The sequence below is a fragment of the Pleurodeles waltl genome, chromosome 9 (genome assembly GCF_031143425.1).
Source record: "Pleurodeles waltl isolate 20211129_DDA chromosome 9, aPleWal1.hap1.20221129, whole genome shotgun sequence".
Taxonomy (NCBI): Eukaryota; Metazoa; Chordata; class Amphibia; order Caudata; family Salamandridae; genus Pleurodeles; species Pleurodeles waltl.
This window is the reverse complement of record NC_090448.1, coordinates 989,004,269-989,026,933: the sequence shown is the minus strand read 5'-3', so window position 1 is coordinate 989,026,933 and position 22,665 is coordinate 989,004,269. Positions and strand designations below refer to the sequence as shown.

Here is a 22,665-nt window from a genome sequence, read left to right as displayed (position 1 = left end):
ACTTATCCTGCTTGTATTTGTCTCTTTCCAGAATAACGCTTGCTGTTATTCTAATGTTTTACCTTCAAGTTTGTATTTGAAGGTATGTGGTCCTTTTAGTATCCATTTCCTCGAGCAGGCCTCCAAAACGTTCCCATTTGCTGACATTGATACATTCTCCTTTCCGCCCTGTTCATGTCCTTCTTTTATTTACATTTAGAAATCTGGATATGTTCTGGTTCTATGACCCTGATACTAATGGCGCTGAAGTTGGCGTCAATATTCACATTCACACAACTGGATTATAACCTGCTTTTATTACCATTCCTTCGGGACTTGGCAGTTAGTATTCCTGTTTTCACCATGTATTTTGTCTCCTTCTATTTCCCTTTCCACCCTGATTTTTTCTTACTAGCAGGCCCATTTCGACTCAAGATTTTGGGCCTGATTTAGATCTTAACTGGATTACGTTGTCCAGCGGCAGACCCAAGTACTGGTCAGTAGACAGAGTTCTAGTCGCCGTATTCAGATGTTTTGTGGGCGAACCACAGACTGCCACGACAGAGTTGTCTTCCTAGCCGTCAGGCTGATTTTACAGTTCTACAGGCGGTGTACTGGTGGTGGATTTCAGACAGAGTGAGCCTGTCGCTGGAGCCAATGTACAGTGTACAATGGCAGTGGGTCCACCTGAATAACATACTATACAACGCACTACATACACACCATGATTGTTTGCCATTCCACCACAACACATTTACATGCAGGAAACACAACAATGCCATACATTCTAAACCCAACATACACACACTATTGATACTACACACAAAAACATACAACACAACCACAACTTCCAATACAATGTCACACTCAGCTACACAAACACTCTCACACAAAAGCACAACTACACGCATCCCATCAACAACCACAACCAAATAACAACACTCACCTGAATGTTACACACAGCACCTCAACACACAACCAAACATCAGACCCACATGCAAGTGGCACACATATAGACACAGCCACATAACTTCCTCCAGCTCCCTCTACCTCAGCCAGCTAATCCACTCACACCCCTCCCAAGAAAAAGCTTAGAAGTGCCAGATATGTACCCAATAGATGCCCATGCATGAGGAGGACACCCCTGGACTATAAGCAGGAGGCAAGTAGCGGGCAACAGAGCCAGGGGAAATTGTACCATCCTAACTTTTTTCACTGTCACATATAAATTACTTTGCCAGAATAATATACATGAGAGTAGAAGTACGTTTCATGACCTGTGTATTGCCTTACAAATCATTGTGTCATTGGAATGGGATTGTTGTTCCAGTGGAATACATGTACTGACTCACATTCACAAGTGGAAGCACTATGTAACACTTACAGGTCCCATTGTAAAATGCATACATGGACATACTTCACAATTTTGATGTTTATTTTGCTTCAGTGCAAGCATTCATTTGGTAATGAATACTTACACCAATATATACATTGTGTATGTCATTGCTTTATTAATATACGGTGTGTCTCCATTCATGTCTGACACAGATATGTTACAGATATATGCATGTCATATTATGTTTTCAAAAATAATATTGTGACATGGATATTACTGCACTGGTTTCCAAGCTAATGTTAAGCGACCAAACAACGTTTACTAGTAATATGTAATATTTACCTTCAAGTCCGGAGACAACGGGGTCATGTTCCCTTTGTGATCTAATGGCAGCAGCAATGGCAGGTCTTGTCCAGTCAGGTCCAGTGGCAAACGGAAGTGGAAATGGGAAAAAGGTAGGTTTTTACCTCATTTTCCTTCCAATCAACAATTCAGGTGTGGAGCTTTCCCCGCCACAGTTGCTTTTGCGGGAAGGCACATCATGATTGGCCTGGCGGGAACAGTGGCTGTAGTCTCGCTGCCAGCCACTGAATCCGGTTGCGCCATTGACTTGGGTGGAGATTTCTGGCGAAGTTGGCAGGAGTCGGTGAGCACTTGTCTATGGGACCGCCAACATCTAAATAGAGAGGGCGGACCTAAATCAGGCCCTTTGTCTGCTAACATTATTATTTCTATGATGTATTTTTCCCTGCTGGTATTCTGGGTTGCTTCCTTGCTCTTCCAGTATTTTTAAATGTCAGGCATTTGTCTTTCACCCCAAATACACTGTGCCAGAAGACTTGTTTGCTATCATAGATTTGAGCAGTGGTCTCCAAACGTTTTAATGCCCCGCCCCCCTAGTTGAAAAATAAAAATCATTGGCCCCCCCTCAGAAATTTTTTAAGTATTTTATAAAGATGGCAATGTTTAATTATGTCTAGACCTATCTAAACATTGCAGTTAAGTACTGTTACCTTTTTAAAAATGCAATAACATGCCTCTGTTTAAAACAAAGGCCTGTTATTTGTATAATGCTGGTTTTGGCCAGAGTCTGGCACTCCCTCCGGGGGTTAGTTGAGGCCCCCTTAGGGGGGCCCACCCCCCAGTTTGAAGACCTCTGGGTTAGAGTGAATACTACTTACCACTTTCTTTGGTTGCTCAGGTACAAATACAACTGTTCTATGTTAACTGCCTCAGTTGTGATTACAGATATAAACAGGCCTGATTGAACTTCATTGGCAGAAAGCACTGGCTGCTCTTCTGCATATTTGTATTACTAACAAAGAGTTAGGCTGAGCCTCATCTATGCCATTACATTTACTTTTTACGGTAGAGCTTGTGATAGTATGGGCCTGTGCATGTGTCTCGCTAGCGAGACTTTATTGTTAACTAAAAAAGGGCTTGGAGCCCACCCTTTGCTTGCCATTTGTTGGCTTGCATGACACTCTTCTTTACAGCCTCACAGTCGGCCCCTGCAGGCCAAGCATCATTTCCATTCCTTTCTAAGGAGAAGGGACCAAGCACTGATTGATTAAACTTAATCAGTGCCCATCCGCTGCTCCTGACATGATTGAGGTACTATTTTGTTGTTTTTAACTTCTATTGCCCTGCAAATAGAAGACGCGTGACTGGCAAAAACGTGCTCAGCAGGGCATAAAAAATTTGCAAAGCTTTATTTACTATAGTTAACTTTCTTTTATGTTGCCAAATCTTATTCTCTCACTTTGTACATATGTTTTATTTTGTTTCTGTTCATGGGCGCTGTTCTCAAAAGAGCACGATTATCCTGATCTAAATATTGCAAAGCACCATTGTTTCTTTCTTATGTGTAATTTCCGAAATGATGCTTTAGCACATAATCGTGCAGTACACCTCGATCCACCTCACTCCACTTCACCCACACCAATCCACCCAATCCAATCTACCCACTCCAATCCACCCCACTCCAGTCCACCTCACAGCAATCCACCTCACTCCAGTCCACCCCACTCCATTCAAGTCCACCCCACACCAGTCCAATGCACCGCAGACCAATTCAAGCCACTCCACTCACTCCAGTCAAAACCACTCACCAGAGTCCACCCACTCTAATCCTTCCAGTCCACCCCACTCCATTCCAGCCCACTCCACCTCACTCAAGTCCACCCCACCCCAATCCTCCAGTACCACCCAAATCCAACCCACACCAATTTATCCCAATCCTATCTGGCACACTCCAATCTGCCCCCATCGAATCTGCCCCACTCCAGTCCACCCCAGCCAATACCACACCAATCCAACCACTCCAGTCCAATCCACCCTACTCTAATCCAGTCCACCTCACTCAAACCAATCATTCCCACACCAATCCAATCCTCCCCAAATCAATGTCATCTACCCCACACCAATCTAATCCACCTCATTCCATTCCTAGCCAACCGCTCCAATCCCACTGCACTTTGATCCACACTAACCCAGTCCATCCCACCCCACTCCAATTTACCCACCCCACTCAAATCCATCCCAATCCAATCCACCCACCATATTCCACCCCACTCCAATTCAGTTCACCCAACTCCAATCCAACCCACTCCACCCCAGGCAAATCCAATTCATCCCACTCTAATCCACCACAATCCACCCACTCCAATCCAGTCCAATCCACTCTAATCCCATCCAATCCACCCCAGTCAAACCTACACCACTCCAATCCACCTCACTTCACCCGACTCCATAAATCCACCCCACTCCGGTCAAGTCCACCCCAATCCAATTCACCCCACCTCAACCCATTTAATCCACCCACCCACTCCATTTCACCCCACCCCCCATCCGATCCACCGACTCCGATCCAGTTAACCCCACTTCAGTCTAGTCTACCCCACGTCAATCTAACCCACCCAAATCTGCTCCACCCAATACACCTAACCCATTGCACTCCACTCCAATTCAGTCCACTCCATCCAGTCCACCACACTCCAATCCACCCCACTCAATCCACTCCAGTCTACACCTCTCCAATCCAGTCTATCACAGTCCAGTCCAGTCTGCCAACTCCACTCCGAGCCACCCCACCCCACCCCAGTTCAGTCCACCCCACCACAATCTGCCGTACTCCAATTCACCCCACTCAATCCACCCCACTCCAACCCACCACAGCCCTCTCCACCAATTCATTCCAATCCACACCTCTCCAATCCAAACCACCCCACTCCAGTCACGTCTAGCCACTCCAGTCCAATCCACCTCACTCCAATCCAATCCAGTCCAGCCCAGTCCAGTCACTCTAGTCCAGTCCAATCCACCACAATCCACTCTACTCAAATCCATCTCACCCCAATTTAGTCCACTCTAATCCAATCCAGTCCACCCACTCCAATCCACCCCACCCCAATACAATACAATACAATACACCTACCCAGTTCAATCTACCAGACTGGAATCTAATCCACCCCACCCCATCCACCAACTCCAATCCACCCACTCTAGTCCACCCTCTCCAACCCACCCCACTAAAGTCCACCCATACCAATCCACCACACTCCAATCCAGTTCACCCCACTGCAATCCATTCCAGTCTTCCTCACTCCAGTCCAAACCACCCCACTACAATTCAGCCCACCCCACCCCACTCCAATCCACCCACTCAATCTAATCCACCCCACTCCAGTCACCCCACTCCAGTCCAACTCACCCCTCTTCAAACCCCCTACTCCAAATCACCCCAGTTCAAACCACCACACTCCAATCTACCCATCCCTATCCAATCCGCCCACCCAATCCAGTCACTCCAATCCACCCACTCCAGTCCATCCACTCCAGGCTACTCAGCCCTCTTCAATCCAATTTAATCCACTCCAATCCACCCCACTCCAATGCACGCCAATCCACCCCACTTTACTCCAGTCCATCCCACTCTAGTCCAATCAACCCACTCTACTCCAATCAACCCCTCTTCCTCATTCCAATCCACCCCACTCTACCCAAATCCAATTAACATCACTCCACTGCACTCAACTGTACTACCTCAGTCCACTCCAAACCCCTCCACCCTATTCTACGCCACTCCACCCCAGTCCACTCCACTCTTTGCCATTCCACTCTATGACACTGCACTCTCCAACACTTTCTGCCACTAAACTCTATTCCACTCTATGACACTCTGCTCCTCCTCCTATTCCACTATACGACACACTACTCAACAAATACCACTCTATGGCACTCTACTCCCCCACTCCACTCAACAACACTCCACACCACTAATGTTTAGCCATGCTGAACAGCAGCCACACCGGTGTACAACATGGCTGAAACACATTGCCAAAGCCAGTAGCTCATGCATAGGCAAACTTATTGGCTTTACCAATGCTTGTTGTTTGCACATGCCTCATTGATAAACTGATTGCTGGTCAACATGGGTGACAAGTGGGAAATGAGACGTGAAGGATTTCTGTTGCAACATATCAGGAGTCATACAGAAGGAGAGGAGTTTTTAAAAATACCTTACATTTACCATTTGAGAAATAGCACGAAATCCAATTACTAAATGGATGCTATCTCCTCCAGAGTGGGAACTCCCCTATAAGCCAAGCAGTCTAACTGGCATTACTTCAGAGGGTTATGCCATTCACAAATATCCTGGACCTGCTTCCTTCAAAGGCCCCACCCCGGTCCCCCTGGCGCTTAGAACTCCATCATAATACCTTAGCAGAGGGGCATTCCGCAGACCTTTGATGCGACAGGCAGATTAATTTTTTACTTCTATTTTAAAGAGTTTCCATGTTCCCACTTTGCCTGTCTAACTGGTTTAGGATGCTTGGATTCACTGTAGTCTTTTAGAACTATTTTAAAGGCGGTATCTGTCACTGAGTTCATAATATCTTTTTACTTTGTAAATGTTTTCTTCCAGCTTTTCTACCTGCATCATGTATTGTGTAGGCTTAAAAATAAGCATCGTTCTGTTGAAATGTTGGTGAGTAAATTCTAATGCCTCGTAAATGATGCCTTACTTTATTTACTACTTCCTAATAGGAATCATAAATTCAAGGCTGTCAGTACTAAAATAATACACCCTATTTAAATTGAAAATCTGAAAAGAGAGATGAAGAGATATCCTAGCTCTTGTGCCAGCTTGTAAACCCACTATTTGCAAACGTTTGTTTATATGTATTTACTAAAATAAAATTGGTGTTTCTGTGGGTTTACATCTTTAGAAGTGAGGATTTGTATTCAAGGTAGCAAGCACTAGAGCTACGGGAGATTACACCGGTAAACATTTTGTTCTGGAGAGAAACACTATTAAATGTTTGATGTGACTTTAAATGTGTGATGCATGGTGGAGAAAAGATAGTCTTTTTTGTGACATGGAAAGAATTAGACAGTTTGGAGGGATCATATAGTACTAGACTGTCACCAGTGACCCACGGCAAAGATAGGTTGTTGGCGTCAGATAGTCTGTGATGATCCAAGATGGAAATGGGAGGAAAGAGTCAGGTGATGCAGTACATTATCCTGTAACTTAGAAACAGAATGTGAGGGTTAGGTGGTGCAGGATAGTCAGCATAAGTATAGGATTTTAAGATCAAAAGTTCTGGGTAGTGATACAATCCACAGAATCGAGAAAATTTGTTAGGGTGGGAGAATGCAGAATCGTGTACGTTTAGTGAGGTCCAGAGTGAATGGAGATGACCTTTGACAAGACATTGAGGTCCAAGAATGCAAGGTGTTGACTGGTAACAAACCATTTTAATGGTTAGAGAACAAACAAGTGGTCATTGGCACAGGACAAAGTCACTATGTGAAGGTCAGAGAAAAGATTGTTGTAGGCATCCTATTAAAGTGTGTATTCCTTTTCTCCACAGCCCTCAAAAGATTACTGAAGTATCCATTACCCCTCAGCAGCATTCTGGGTCATCACGCACAGTGAGATGGTACCCTTCTGGGGGCTCCCATCTATCATCAAATGCTCTTCCAAATGGACATGAACAGAAGCGGGTCAGAGGATCTCTTCGAGACATTTCACTTCCTGGGAGCGCTCTAACTCCCTGGGGTAAGAATTAAGGGAATTGTTCTTCATGCCTCTCGGTAGAAATTACCCAAACATTTCCTCTGTAACGGGAGAAAGAAAAAATCCAACAATATTGTCTATACCCCTGGTAAGAACTAATCCAACAGTGCCCATTTGTAGCAGGCAGATGAACTGACTCAATACTGCCCACTGTACCTGGTGTAAGGCATAACCCAAAATTGCCCTATGTACCTGGGGCAAAATTAACCCAACAATGGCTGCTATATCTCTTGTAAGAACTAATCCAACAGGGTACTCTCTGTCTGTGATAAGAACCAACCTAACATCGCCCTCTGAACCCTAGGTAAGAACTAATTAAACAGTGATGTTTATACCCAGGGTAAGAACTAACCTAACAGTGCCCATCATGCCTCTGGCAAGAACTAACCTCTAAAGAAAAATCTAACATCACTCTCTGTACCTCAGGTGAAAATTAAACAAACAGTGGCCTCTGGTAAACACTTGCTCTTGAGTGCCATATTTTCCTTTTGTAAGAACTAACCAGTACTTGTGAACTTGTTTTAAAAAACTTACTCGTGTGCCTTCTCAGCTTGTGGCTCAAACTAACCCACCAGCTCGCTCTGGCGCTCAGGCAAGAACTAACCCAGGTTAAAAATCTTTCTTAGGTATAAGAAAAAATTAAAGAATGCTGTCTCTCCTTAGTATAAGAACTAGTGTGAAGAATACCATGTGTGACTGCAAAAATCCTTACCTTAGGGATCTACTGGTCAACATGATGTGAAATAACCTATGTCATCTATTTTCATGTGCACCCTTGTCTATACCTGATTTCTCTCTCTTCCCTCTCCTTGTTGTAAAACTCTAGGAGTGGATGAGTGTTATCTGCTCTGGTGAAACAATAGTGTCTCTCCTGGGAATCTTGCTTATGTGATAGACAAATCTTTCCTCGTGTACCCAAGGTTTCCATATGAATTGTACCCCTTCCCCTGTCTCCAGGGTGTGGTGGGAGGAATAGTTGCTATTCTATTATGCACCCTGTAGTGTCTCACTTTTGAATCACTCTACTTTGAGTGAGCACTCTTCTTTTGTCCACACAAAAGTATTTTCAGTATTTTCAGTATTTTCCTCCCTAGTGGAAGTGGCCACTCAATCCAAAGGCTGTTTTATTTGCTTTTTGTTTTGTATTGGGTTGTTGGGTGTTCTTACTGGGAGCATACCCCTCCCTCTATTGAGAGTCTGAAGAATGAGTGCTGTCTCTTAGTTTCCTTCCACACTCTCTTCACAGGCACAGAATGTACACTCTGACCGTCTCATCCTCCTACAGGATGAGTCTCTTTCCCTCCTTGTGCTCACAGTGGCATTCCCTTGTGAATCTCTCTGGTCTGAGTAAGTGCTACTCTTGTGCACTCAGTGTCACAATCCATGGAAATCTCTCATAAGTGAGTATTCCATAGTTTCCTTATAGGCCATTTTCTCTCCCACACACCTCTAATGGTCCTACACCACTCCTTCCTCGTGTACACAGTGGTCTTCCATTATGAGATTATGAATGTTTTGGACCTGGCCCTCTCTGCACCTTCTGCACTCTGCACCTTCACCCCCTCCTATTTTTTCTGACTTTGTTTTTGTTGGCCTTAGCGCTCTGTTTACTTTACCACTGCTAACCAGTGCTAAGGTGCTTGTGCTTACTCCCTAAAACATGGTATGATTGGTTTATGCCTGATTGGAATATTTAGTTTACTTTTAAGGCCCTAGTAAAGTGGTTTACCATATACCCAGGACTGGTAAATTAAAACCTACTAGCTGGCCTGCAGCACTTGTGCCACCCACCTAAGTAGCCCCTCAAAACATGCCCCAGGTCTGCCTTGCGGGCTGTATGCAGTTTTAAACTGCCAATTGCACTTAGCAAGAAAACCTTTTTACCAGGCCTAAAACCCCCTTTTTATTACATACAAGCACCCCTTAAAGGAGGCCCTGGACAGCTGATACGGCATGGCAGATGGTAAGTAAAAAGTGGCACATGTACTTGTAAGTTTACAAAGTTGTGGCAGTGAAAAACTCCAAAATGGGTTTTTCACTACTGTGAGGCCTACCTCTCCGATAGGATAGCATTGGGTTACCTTATTACATTAATAAGTGCTAACGTTTGACTGGGACCAGGTAGAAAAGTCATGTTTGGTGTCTGAGGAATTTTAATTCAAAATACTCTTTAATTGTAAATTCGGATTTCAAGTAACAGTTCTGAAAATGGCATGTTCTTGCCCTAACCATTTGGTGACTGCACCCTATTCCTGGATTTTACTTGACTCAGTGAAGTTGGCCTTTGTGGGTTCCTCCCAGACAGCCACACATCAATAGAGGAACTGGATGTGTCAAGGTGGGCAATCGTAGGCAGGATTAGATGGCAGAACTGTTCTCACCTCTAAAGACTGTGCCCTGCTCTCACACAAAGAACTTCACACCAGTCTATTGTGCCTGTAACCAGATTGGGACCAGGGCAGGGAGGTAGGTAGGAAATTTCAGATAGCTCTGCGAAAAGAAGCCTTCAGAAGTTTCTCTCACGTCAAAGGAGGCACCAGGTATAAAAACATGATCCTCAGACCCATTCTTCAGTTCACTTTCTGGACCTACTGAACGAATTCCAGAGGCCTGCCTGCTGCTGTGGTGATCTGTATATTTCAGAAAATTTCTTTACTGCACCAACAAGGACTGATTTTCTCCTTGAAGCTGTTCTGAGTCCCCAGAAATCTACTCTGCTGTTTGAGCCATGCTCTTGTACCTGAACGCAGGACTTCCGGAGTAACTCCAAGGGTTAGAGGTCTGGCATCCTGGTCAAAGCCTCAGGGACAGAAAAAGCTCCAGCCATCTTGATCCCACACCTGAACCCTGCCTGAGTGAGTCTGACCCTCCAAGTGGTGCCTGTACAGTCCTTGACCCTTGGAAGTGGTGCAATAGGTGTCCAGATAGCCCAAAAACAATACTTGGGACAATTAAACTCTTTTGCTCAAAACATGAGAACTGAGAGAAGGCAGGGTCTATCTGCTTGTCTGTCTGCCCAAGGTGCAAGTTGGCCTCACTTTGTAGCAGCCCCGGCTAAGTTACTTTTCACAGTGGCAAATCCTGTTCAGCAGCTCCTCCCAGAAGAGGTATTCCGCCTCGTAGAGCCCTCACCTGTTACAGCCTGCAGCTTTATCTCATTAGAGATTTTCAACTTCCAAAAAAAAAACTAAATCTGAACATAGGAATCTTCATCGCAACATCGTCCAGCGGCTCCCCAACGATGATGACGCCTCCTCCACGGACACCGCAAACTGCCCTGTCTCACTAAACTTTACCTTCTCAGATATTTTCTTGCAAAATGTATTTTAAGTCTAAAGGTAAGTGGAGACCAGGCCCAGTCCACTTTGTGTATCTGACCTGCGCTGCATCGCAGATAGCCATAACATCAAACTTTGCCCTGGTCTTATGCGACTAGATGTCTACGCTTAGCACTATGATCTTTTAGGCACTATTTTCCACTTTAGACTTTAAAAAATCATAACTCTGGTTCTACTGATTGAACTGTTGTCTTTTTGGTGACAATTTATTAATATCTTCTCTTTTCTAAATTAGTGTGGGATTTTTCTTCTGTTGTGTTTTCACTGTATTACTGTTTGTGTGCTGCATAAGTCCTTCACACATTGCCTCTAAGTTAAGCCTGACTGCTTTTGAGGCAGTCTAAAAGAGGATAAGCACTAGTTATTGTAGTGACTTCTTTTGGTTTACCCTGACAAGAATTGTGACTCTTGCTTGAGTATGGTTTCACCCCTTCAACCAACAACCCAATTTCCCACATTGGTGCCCAGTGGTGGGATCCATGAATTGTGCAATACAGTGTTTTGTGTAACACAAAATCCCTGTAAATAATTTGATTCCAGATTCAACGTTTTTGAAAAGTCTCCTTGATTGGCTACTTTTGCTTTCACCAAACTCACCCCATTCTACCTGACTGCTTGTGACTCTACCTGCAAAGTTGGAGCTTGAGCTCAGCAACCTGGAGCACTAACTGCTTCCGACCTCAGAAGATTCAACAAGGAGAAGGGGCTTCCATCCAAAAGGAGCTCTAAGAAAGAGGAGCTCCGGAAGGCCCTCAGGGCCAAGGGGGAGCAAGACGAGGACCTGGGCACAGGTCCTAAGCTGCAGGACTTGGAGGAGGAGGACAACTCACCCCCCAGGATTGGAGCCTGTTGTAAGGACAGAAAGCAGTCTCCTCCTGTGTTTCTATCCTCAGAGGAGCTGGAATACAGAAAGGCTAAAAGAAGCTCAAACTGCAGCTGGCCAAGTTAAAATTGGAGGCAAAGGAGAGAAAGGCCGATGCTCAGAGCACTTCAGCTGATAAGAAACTATTCCTGGCTCATGAGGTGAGCATGAAGGAGCAGTGGCTTAAAACCAAGCAAGCACAATCTAGCAACAATGGTGGCAGCGTTCCTTCAGTGTCCAATAGAGAAGTGGGGGTCCTCATGCCACAAGACTTGTTGCCTAGTTATGTGGCGAGAGATGCCATAGACAAATCTTTTTCTCTATTCTTGGTCGCTCATAGAATGCACAAGGTCCCAGAGAGGGCTTGGGAAGCAAGCTTATGAAAGCGTATGACCAAGTAGGAAGGGACACCATTCTTACACTGCAAGTGGAAGAACAGATCCAGTATACTCCCATTAAGGGTATTATTAAATGACAAATTTGGGTTGACCCCTGAAAGGATGCCAGAGATTCAGGGATAGCCACACACTCCCAAGCCAATCCTGGGTGGATTACTTAGATTATTCCAGCAAGGCACTGAGTGGTCGGGTGAGGAGCAGCAAAGTCAAGGATTATATTGGGCTGTATAATTTGATCCTGAGGGAGCACATGTTCAATACTTGTTTTACAGAGCTGCACCCATATCTAGTAGATAACAAGTTCACTGACACCAAGGAACTTGCTAAGGAGGCGAACCTCTGGATTTATAGCAGAGTGTTCAAGAAGGTACTCCGGGGTGGCCCCAAGAAGGGTAGTTCAAGTTCCCCCCAGCAGAATGAGGGGAAGGCCAAGGAAGACACAGACAGAACAAGGTGGGAGGAAAGGATCCTGATGCCCTTTCTAAAAACGAGGAGGCGATTCTGGTGGATGGTGCCCCATTTCCAGCTGTGGTGCTATGATTGAGTTAGGTCATAAGTGGTAGGACTCTGTTCAAAGAAACAACCTACTGGTTGGACATCTGTAGGAGTGGCCAGTGTGGCCTTATGAGTAAGTAGCCCCCAGGGGCAGGTGTTAGAACATGCCCTAATCTCCCTTAGTTGGACACTAGACTCAGAGGGTGGACTTGTGATCCCTGAGAGAGGGAGTCATCATTTCCACCAGGTCAAAGTGAATGGGGTCCCTGTCACTGCTCTGAGGAACACGTGGGCCAGCCAGACTATGCTAATGGAAAGTCTGGTTTACCCAGAGCAGTTCATCTGACAGGTGTGAGGGTAATTCAGGCCCAGGGACAGGTCTTTTTCTGCCCCATGACTCTATTATCCCAGGAATGGGGTGGGGAGGTAGCTCAGAGAAGGGCCTGCCCCCTGCCCTGGCCGTAGATTGTCTGCAGGCACAATAGGCTAGTCTGAAGAATGTCTCTAATTTGAGTGCGACTGCTCTGTACCCTGTGCCCTTAACCTCTCGATTTTGTGAGGTCACTGTGGCTATACAAGAAGCCCATCCATATTCACATCATGGACACCACTGTCTGTCCATACAATACCCCCTTTGTTAATTTAATGTGTGACTCTTTCTCTTCATACTGTTTTCATGCGTGTTCTTCTTGTGTACACTTAGTGGTTTCACTCCAGTTGTGTGTGCTTCTTGTGTATGTGACCCATACGTCAGTGCAAGCTGAGTGATCGCTTCCTTTTGAAATCTCTGTACTCTGACCCCCTACCCCCAGGAGCGAATCTGACCGAGAGGATTGGCCGGATAAAGATTGTCTTCACTCCTACAATCTGCAAACAGACCTGCAGCCAAGGGCACTGCTTCAACTACTGCGAGAAAGGGGCCACCACAACCCTGTACAGCCAAGCTGGCCACAACTCCGACCCCAAGACTGGCTTCCGCATCTGTGAGTATTGGCATTTCTCACATCTTGAAGCTTGCAAAAGTTCAGAGTATGAGCTGAAGCAGTAACTTGCACCGCTATTTCTTAGACATCTGAGCAAGAGTGTATATCTGACAGGAAAGGGCTATTTACCCGGCCACTGGCCAAATAGTACATCATCTCCTCTATTTTCCTGGCAGCCATCAAAATAGTACATCATTTCTGCTGTTTAGCAGACCACAGGCAATATAGTAGAGATGAAGTACAATTTTTCCGACGGCCAGATAAAAAGTGTGGCGAGCCATGGAAAAAAAGGTCAACAACAATGGTAGGGTGGTTGCCATCTTGTAATGGGGATGCAACATATGTGAAGCAATCAATGTAAGTGCATATACAAATGTATAAAAGCTTGTTCAAAGCTAAGAGCATGAATTAAACTAAAGTGATTACAGGTGGAAAAAACAGCAAAATCTATTTTGGATAAAGACTTTTGTTATTTTAATGTTCAGATAAGAAATGTAGGAATCATATTTTTATTTCAGGAACTTCAGGATATGGCACACGGATATGTTGCGCTTCAGTCTAAAAATCTTTTCTGTAGCATTTTACATACATGTTTTATACACTGTGGAGAATATATAGTTTTTTTTAATGTTCCTGGTCCTCCTTGTGATGATTTTTAGATGGCTGGGCTCTTGTTGGGCCTCCTATGGAAGACCCTGTGCTAGCTTTATGCTTCTTTTAAGGGGGGTTGTGCTTGCTTAGTATTTTATACCTGGCAACACAGCAGCAGTTGAAAAGCAGCAGAAAACAGGGAATGCAGACAATCTAGGACTAGAATGGGGGACATGTACAGTAGGCAATTGGTGATTGGAGGCATAGTGCTTTGTGGCACTTTCAGGATGTAAATTGAGTGAGCCACAATAATGAGGATTCTGTGGAATTAGGACGTAAAATCAGATGACAGGTAATTAATGCATCTGGATAATTCACAGTAGGAGTTCACTCTGTTGCCTGTGAATAACATGCTTGTTCATAGTATTCACTTAGCAGAGTGGGTTTCAGGCATAGATACTTATTAGTCCCATGTAATGAGTTGCCCCTTCAGCCAGACTGGCATTTTAGTCACCTACACAATGTATCTTGGGAGTGTTAGTTTTTAACATGTTAAGCAGTGTTTTAAGTGGGCAAGGTCCTGTCTCTATTGATCCCTTATTTCTATCCTTGACAATGATTTCACTAGAATAAAAATCTGACTAATAGGATTAGAGGTTGCATGCATAACAATTCCCTTGAAGCCCCCGCAGTGTGGGGTGGTGGGGCGGGCTCCAGGGAGCCCCCTCACACACTGTGCACGTGCAGAGGGCCCCTGACCTGAGAGCTCCTGACTGGGTCCGGAGAATGGGGTGCCTCCTCAGTGTACTTTGTAGGGTGGTCCCTCAAGTTTCGTTATGCTACTGGCAGTGCCCGACTACAGTCATTGTGGAGAGCGTATGGGGAAGGAAGGAGAAGGACCAGTACGAGGAGGATGACCAGTAGGAGAATTAGAGCTAGAAGGTGGACCACCAGAAAGGCTAGGAGAACCAGAGTCATGAGGCCCAGGACAAGAAAAACTAGGCCCAGGAAGACCTGATCTACGAAGACTAGGTAATCAATGCTAGAGGGACTGAAAACAAATAGATGATAAGAAACAGGACATGGAAAAATAGGCCTAGGGTAGCAGGACCAGTGTGAAACAGATCAGGAGGACCAGGAGGATTTAGGACAGGAGGATCTGGAACCAGTGGACAAGGGCCTGAAGAAACAGAATCAACAGAGGTAGAAAGAACAGAAGGCCCTGGACTAGCATAACAAGGAGGGATATGAAGGCCTGAAAGCACCAACCAGGACCAGAGGCGCAACAACGACCATAGCCAGTAGTGGCAGACCCAGTTAGACAGGCCAAAGAGGACCAGTACCAGGAGCCAATGTAAGTAAGGGCCAGAGACAATGTGGCCAAGACCACAGAGATCAAATCAAGGAGGACCAAGAAAACTAAAGCAAATGGACCAGTACCGAGAAGACCACAACCAGAAAGGACTTGGACTAGCTGGACCTGGAGCCCTCCATTAGAATGACCAGGGGGATATAAAAGACTGCAAAGTTTAGGCCCAGTGTGACCAGAGTCAGAAGGTCCATGATGGTCAGACTCAGGGGGATCCTAAGCCAGGGTGACAAGAGCTGCATGAACCAGGGTGATCCACAGTATGGGAACCAGGACCATTACTAGGAGGACCATGATAGAGGGGTCCAAGGTCAGACTGACAAGAACAAGGTGGAACAGGCAAACCGAAGGACTAGTAGGACTAGAATGGGACAGGAAGAATAGGGGACTGGAGTACTAAGGAAACCAGGCTAGTGGGACCAGACTGCCCAATACACGAAAGGCCCAATACACGAGGACCAGACAAAGGAGTACCAGAACTAAGACCAGGACTACATGGACTGCGATCAAAAGGATTAGCATCAGACAAACTAAGGGAGTTGTGAAGAAAAGGAGGGAAAATTATAGGGATAGGCGCTAACAGAATATCACCAAAACATTTCTTTAACAATAGATAGTAAATACGGTGCTCATGAACGGAGGGTCCTCCCAGCACCTCCAGTGTTTCTCCAATAGGAAAAACCAAACTGATTCAAAAAGCCAGGGCACTCGTATGAAATAAGATAAGAGTCTGTGCAGTTAGGTTCTTGGTCTTCGGAGAATCAATATATAACCCTAACAGAGCTAAAGTTCAGTGTCTTTATTCTTGTGCGAGGTTTTCATACATGTTCATCACATCAGAAAGATTCCATACGTGGTCATCACAACAACATCCAACAGCCAACACGTGTTTCGTCTCCGAGAAATTAATCTCATTGACTTCCTCAGGGCAAAGTATAAGTAAGGTGTTAACATGAATAAATGGCTTATCCTAATCAAGTAAAACTCTTCAAGATAATGTACGATCAATATAGAAAGAGTAGTGGAAATCACGTGACGGGGGCAAAACACTATTATCCCGAGTCTTCGTGAGGGAGTACTCATAAGTCAGCACGTATGGATCCAAAATCTTTTACGGTGCGATCTATAAACAAAACAGTTCTTTTGGGTAAATTCTTGTGTTGGGAGCACTGTGGCGGTCATTCTGACCGCGGCGGGCGGCGGTTGCCGCCCGCCATGCGGTTACCGCCGAATGGCCGCTCCGTGGTCAGGAGACCGCAGATGCAATTCTGGCTTTCCTCCTCGGCATGACGGGCAGTTTCACACACACTCCTTAATGTGATTATCAATGGAGGATTGTATTCAGACAGGGTTATATTTCAGTGCATTTGTTATTACTTTTCGGTATTTAATTTATAGCAATAAAAATAATTGCTATGCCAAGTCCTGGTCAGATACTCAGCGCCGCTGGTGCTACACACCAGATCTATAAGAATTAAATCTATGCAGGTGCAAAGTGCATGTATTGAAGAGTAATGGGAATAGCCCCAAAGATGAGGGTGCAGTAGATGCCAGCTGCCAGTCAATTTCCAATTTTGTGGCCGATTTCGTAAGCACAGCAGCATTCTTCGTAGCAGCCATGCCAGAAAAGGGGGTTGCGATCTGCCTACTCCCATGTTCATCACACAGTTAAAGTCACCTGCTTCCATCAGGGGTTCGAAGGAGATCCTAGCTTATAAATGTGGGGTAGTATTGAGAAACTCCAGCGGCCCACAGTGTGCTACTGGCGAGAATCCAGATTTCCTCCAACATAGACATAGTAACCATCAGGATCGAGCTGCTTCACATCAAGGGTAAATAGTGCTCCTGGCTAAATCTAAAGCAATATTCCCTTTGTGTGTGCCAAATATGCTGCCAAAAAGTTACTCATATGCTTTTACCCTTCCACCCTTGTCAGATGCTTTTACCCTTCCACCCTTGTCAGATGCGCCCCTTGCAGGATTTTCATGTGTGCACCTCTGTGCCTCAAATATCTGTGTACCTGGAGCCTTTTAGTGACGTGGCCTAGCCCACGCGCATTGCTAGATATAAATTTGTACTTAGCATACTTAGCTTGTTTGAGGCTGTATTAGTCCAATGGTAGCGTCACGCGGGCCTCCCTATATGTCTTCATGCCAAGTTGATATATCAATTGTATAGCTTCTGCTTATATGAATACAGTTAGGAGAAACCACAATCTCGCCAGTGACTAGCAGATTTAAACCCTCCAAGTACATAAGCATCATTGCTGCCATCACTTACCTCTCAGCGATATAGACAGCATTCAGTAAAGCGTCGTTCCAGACAAGCAGAGGTTAGAAATCATGAAAAAGAGCCTGAAACATGATTAGCAGTATAAATGTTAAAAATAGATTCAATAAATATTATGGAAGCACAGATACAAACGTATCATATGAGACATCAAAACAAGTTTCTATCATGGCATGATCCATCTGTGAAGTGATTGTAGGCATATCAGTGAAGACTGACAACACTAATGAGCTGTTGGAGAGATCACATCCACTGGACACAGGCAGGTTACACATAGCATTTGCATTTTTAAGGCTGAAAGTCTTTGCTGTAGCCAGCACTTCACCTGTGGCCTTCTTTGCCTCTTAGAATGTAGGCATCAAGGAAAGATTTAATTTGGCATTGTTCCTGGGCTACAATTATTTATGTCTCTTTCTCCTCTTCTGCCTTTGTTGCTCCCAGCAGTTAGGGATGGCACGGTGCCAAGGAGGACACTGTTATTCTGTTCACTCTCCCCATCTACCAGGGCAGACCAAGGACCTACTGACCTTCAGGAGACTCCTCAAGACCTGGCTGTTCGAGCAGTAGCAGCCTCTCCCCACACCCCCCACCCCACCTGCCCCCCTCCTCAAAGCACCTTGAGACCCTCACAAGTGAGTAGCGCGCTCTACAAATACATTGATTGATTGTTCAGGACCCTGCATCACCAGGTTCAGTAAAGAACAATGACTTTTGATAATGCACATTTTTCAGTTTCGCAGGAAACAATGATTTTTTAAAAAATAAAATGTCAGAAATTTTCATCAGTTAAATCAAGCTGTACATTTTCAGCTGTATTAACCAAACCCGAAACATTGAAGCGTCTTAACATCGACCATACCAACCCATTTGCCTTAGGCAACAATAGTGAACCTTGCAAACCCATTCCTCTAAGCTTCCTTTTGATATTTTTGAAAAGGCATGTATGATGCTGACTGGCAAAAGTATGATCCGGGAAAATCAGCAGTTTTTCACCTCCACATCAAAGTAACCATATTTTCTACCTGCATTCAGGATTGCCTCACTCTCCTTATAATCAAGCAACATTGCAACTATGGGTTAAGGCTGGGCACCATGAGGTGGGTGGGTGCCTCTCTGTGAAGTGATGAGCTCTTTCAATGGAATGCCTCTGCAGCAGCGACTAGTAATATATAAAAGTGATGGGGTGAGTGAAGTGCCCCACAAAATACTGGCCATCACAAAATAGCGGTCATCTTCTTGGGATTCCCTTAAAGGACAGAAACATTAATTCTAAATCTAAGTTACTCATCCTCTTCCTTTTTATATTCACTCAGTTCAGGGTTACAAGACAAATGATGCTGTGATAATACCAATCTCAGATGTTCTTCATGTTCACTATGTATCTGAGAAAATACCAAAATATAATCTAGGTAGAGCAACATCAACTGGTTCAAAACATCAAAAAAAGTACATTTTTAAAATGCAGAAAGTGGCAGAGGCACTACATAACCCAAATGTCAGCACACAATATTCAAAATTCCCAAATGGGGTGTGCAAGCTGTTTTCCACTAGTTTTATTCCTTTGTATGCAAAAGATGATAAGCATCTTGCAAATAACATTTTGTGAATTCATGTGCTTCTTGATTGTGAACTGATTTCCACCTCTATAAGGAACAGAAAGTTGAAACTCTTTCTCTTTGTTTTGTACAAAAAAGGTGTCCTTGCAGATGGAGAAAATGGTACAATTAAACCATTTTACAAATTCTCCTCCTAATAAGTCTTATGTATCTCTCTTTTTTCCTTCTCTGTAATGAGTAATTATGTCCAAAAGGAACAAGGTTTAGTTGGTATGGTGTAATCATATTCTCTAGAGGGCGAAGTGAATTATTGACTTAGCAAATACTGGAGAGAAAGTATGGTATTGCAGTGCCACTACAGAAAAAATATCAAGAATTTAATTTGAAGTGGAAACCTTTATTTCATCATTAGGTGACCAGCAACTCCCAGAAGCATAACAAAGATCATGAGAAACTTGTGATGACAAAGATATTGTTCTGCATCCTAGAATCTTTATTGATAATTACAGGCATGAGAATAATTACCCACTGTGATCCAGGATACGTGAGCAGTACTTCAGCATTAAGGGCCTCATTACGACCCTGGCGGCCGGTGGAAAGCTGGCGGTAACACCGCCAACAGGCTGGCGGTGTTCCACCAGCTATTATGACTGTAGCACATTAGCCATGGCCATACCACCGGCCCCTCCAACATACCGCCAGGCCTCTGCCTGGCGGTCATAATCCCCAACTGCCAGCATGTCAACGGCGGTAAACACCGCCATGGAGAGGCTGGCGGTAATGGGGACTCGGGGTGTCCCTGGGGGCCCCTGCACTGCCCATGCAGGGGCCCCCAGGCACAGCCTCATCGCGCATATCACTGCCCGAATTTTGGGCAGTGACATGCTCGATGGGTGCTGCTGCACCCGCTGCACATCAACATTGCAGCCGGCTCTATTACGAGGCGGCTGCAATGTTGATGGGACTTTTCCGCTGGGCCAGTGGAAAAGTCATAATAGGGAGCCAGATATACCACCAGCACTGGCACCTGCAGCTTCAGCGGTCTTTTTAAAAGCCTGCCGAAGTTGTAATGAGGGCCTAAATGTTTTTAGCATCTTTCATCAACCATTAGAAACAGAGAACAATCCAACATGTTCTAATGTTGCTGATCACTTTCTGGAAGCCTATATAGGTGAGATTTTCCAAATAGCATTCTTTAAAACCATAAGAAAAAGAACCGTTACTTAGACTACATTGCAGCTCCTATGTCTATACTCTGAAGAGACAACAATAGAAATGAGACACACCCAAGTATGCTTGCACTAAGAGAGTTGAAAGTATGTACTGTTCCTCTCTGACTCCAGGGGTATCTGCCATTCATGGTGCCTCATACTGGCAGCTAGCCTCAGAGAGTTATGTGGAATCGTATGACTTGGTCCTAAGAACATTCTGGTTTGTTACACCTTTTTTTCTGAGAGAGATTTGTACTATGTCTTTCTTGTTTTCACCCAATGTCTTCAGATTCGAAATAGAGTGTAAAACATTTTTGAGGAATTTTTCAATTCAAAAAGTCATCTTTATTTGTCAAATGCCCCTCATGTGGGTGGAAGAAAGTTGCTTCTGACCCACCTATTGTCTGCGTTGTGTCCCCACATCTTCTCACCCTTCAAAGAGTGTCAATTTTGCTAAAAATGCAAAAAATTACACTTAAGATCAGGGAAGACATTCCGTCAGAGGCAAGCTTAATGAACTGTGAGCCAAGGAGAAGAGAAAATCAGACAAGCCCCACAGATAACACTTGTGTGCTAGCAAGACAGCAAGTCCCCTTAAAGACTACCACACAGGTTGGTCCTTAAACAGGAATGTTAAAAAAAGTAAAAAAAGACACCACTGCAGTTGCTCTCACCATTAACAGATTTGTTTGCCATCTAGGACAAAGTCATTGTCATCAAGACCATCAGAAACGGCTTGCTCCCTGTCAAAAGGAACAACACAGACATCACAATGACATCATTGCCACCATTCCTCAAAATCAAACATCACCAACATCAAGACGCTTTTGACATTGGCAGACAAGTCAACATTGAGAATGTCGACATTGTTTTTTACACCAACGCCAAAGAAGAGATTGAGGCTGTTGCTTGACATACAATCGCATTTACAACCACTGAGACCCTGAGGTTTGTGTCTCGTGATTAAGATCTTCTTCAGATTCCTTTGGAACTTCTCAGTTTACTGAGTCTACCTCAGACGATATCCAGACTGACATCCATGCATCAGCACGTCAACAATGGATCTGTTTCCTCAGCCTCTAAGAGGTCCCACCACTGCTCAGCATTCACTTACAAAAAGAACAAGTACTCCTCATTCTCAAAGAAAAAGAAAATAACATACTTTATCCAGCATTGGATCTTTCATAAATTCACATGCTTGAATCATCCCCGTCGTCGAAGTGGGAGTCCCACGGTACATAAAATAGCAATAATTAACAAATAACATTTTTTGCCACAGGCTATTATGGAAATACCAGTCACTCATATAGCCTATCCAGGTCCTTTTGTGAAAAGGACCCAAACTTGCCTGCTGACCAATCAGGCACCAGCACCCTCTAGAACACTCTCCAGAGAAGCTCCTTCCCTCAGATTTTCTACCGCACGTCGTGTGAAGGGAGTCTCCCTGAGCTCTGATCAATTTTCTACTTCTTCAGAAGCTTTTTTCTCTCAGAGAACTTAAAAAATGTCGGATTCTTCTAGAAAAGGCCTTTTCTGCCCTTGCAAGACCTGTGGAAAGAAAAGGCTCCATGTGGATGATCCACATAAAGACTGCTTGTATTGTCTCTACCCACAACACCAGGTGAAGGACTGCAAGATATGTCGTACTTTCTCCACAAAAACCCTCAGAGACCGTGAGGTTAGACTCCTGACAGGGTTACAGGCAAAATCCTGTTCTTCAGGTGAGGAGAGTGGGTCAGAGAGGCCTCACAAAAGGTCCAAATCTGAGGACCTGGGCCAGACAGAAAAATCTAGAAAGAGGCAGAAATTATATCATGGAAAGGGCTTGCAGACTTCAATTTCCTCTGAGCCATCCTCTCCTCTTCAAAAGAAGGAGTCCTACCGTCTTTCTCCTTCCTCAGAGCCTTCTACCTCTAGAAAGGTAACCATTAAAATTAAGTCGACGACGACACCACCGTCGACGACCGTGACGACGACGACAGTGTTTACAGCTACTGTCTCCACTACCTCGTCGACGAGACCATCGTCGGCAACAACTACATTGATGTCAACGGTAAGGGCTCCTATCCACTCAATCAAACCTCCGCCTACGAGGATTCCAGAACGGAGTGCATCGTTAACATCATCGACGACGACAACATCGTCGCTGATAACACCGTCGACGACTGCCCGT

The 22,665-nt window shown here is 44.7% G+C and overlaps 1 protein-coding gene across 5 annotated transcripts in view; it reads left to right on the top strand.

The window, feature by feature from the left end:
- Positions 1-22,665, top strand: part of LTBP2 (latent transforming growth factor beta binding protein 2) — a 1,514,902-nt gene that overhangs the window by 699,493 nt on the left and 792,744 nt on the right. For all 5 annotated transcript variants that reach the window (XM_069208495.1, XM_069208492.1, XM_069208494.1 and 2 more), the window contains exons 4-5: positions 7,195-7,382; positions 13,306-13,476. In XM_069208495.1, the coding sequence (XP_069064596.1) occupies positions 7,195-7,382; positions 13,306-13,476 (359 nt within the window). The remainder of the gene's footprint in view (positions 1-7,194; positions 7,383-13,305; positions 13,477-22,665) is intronic.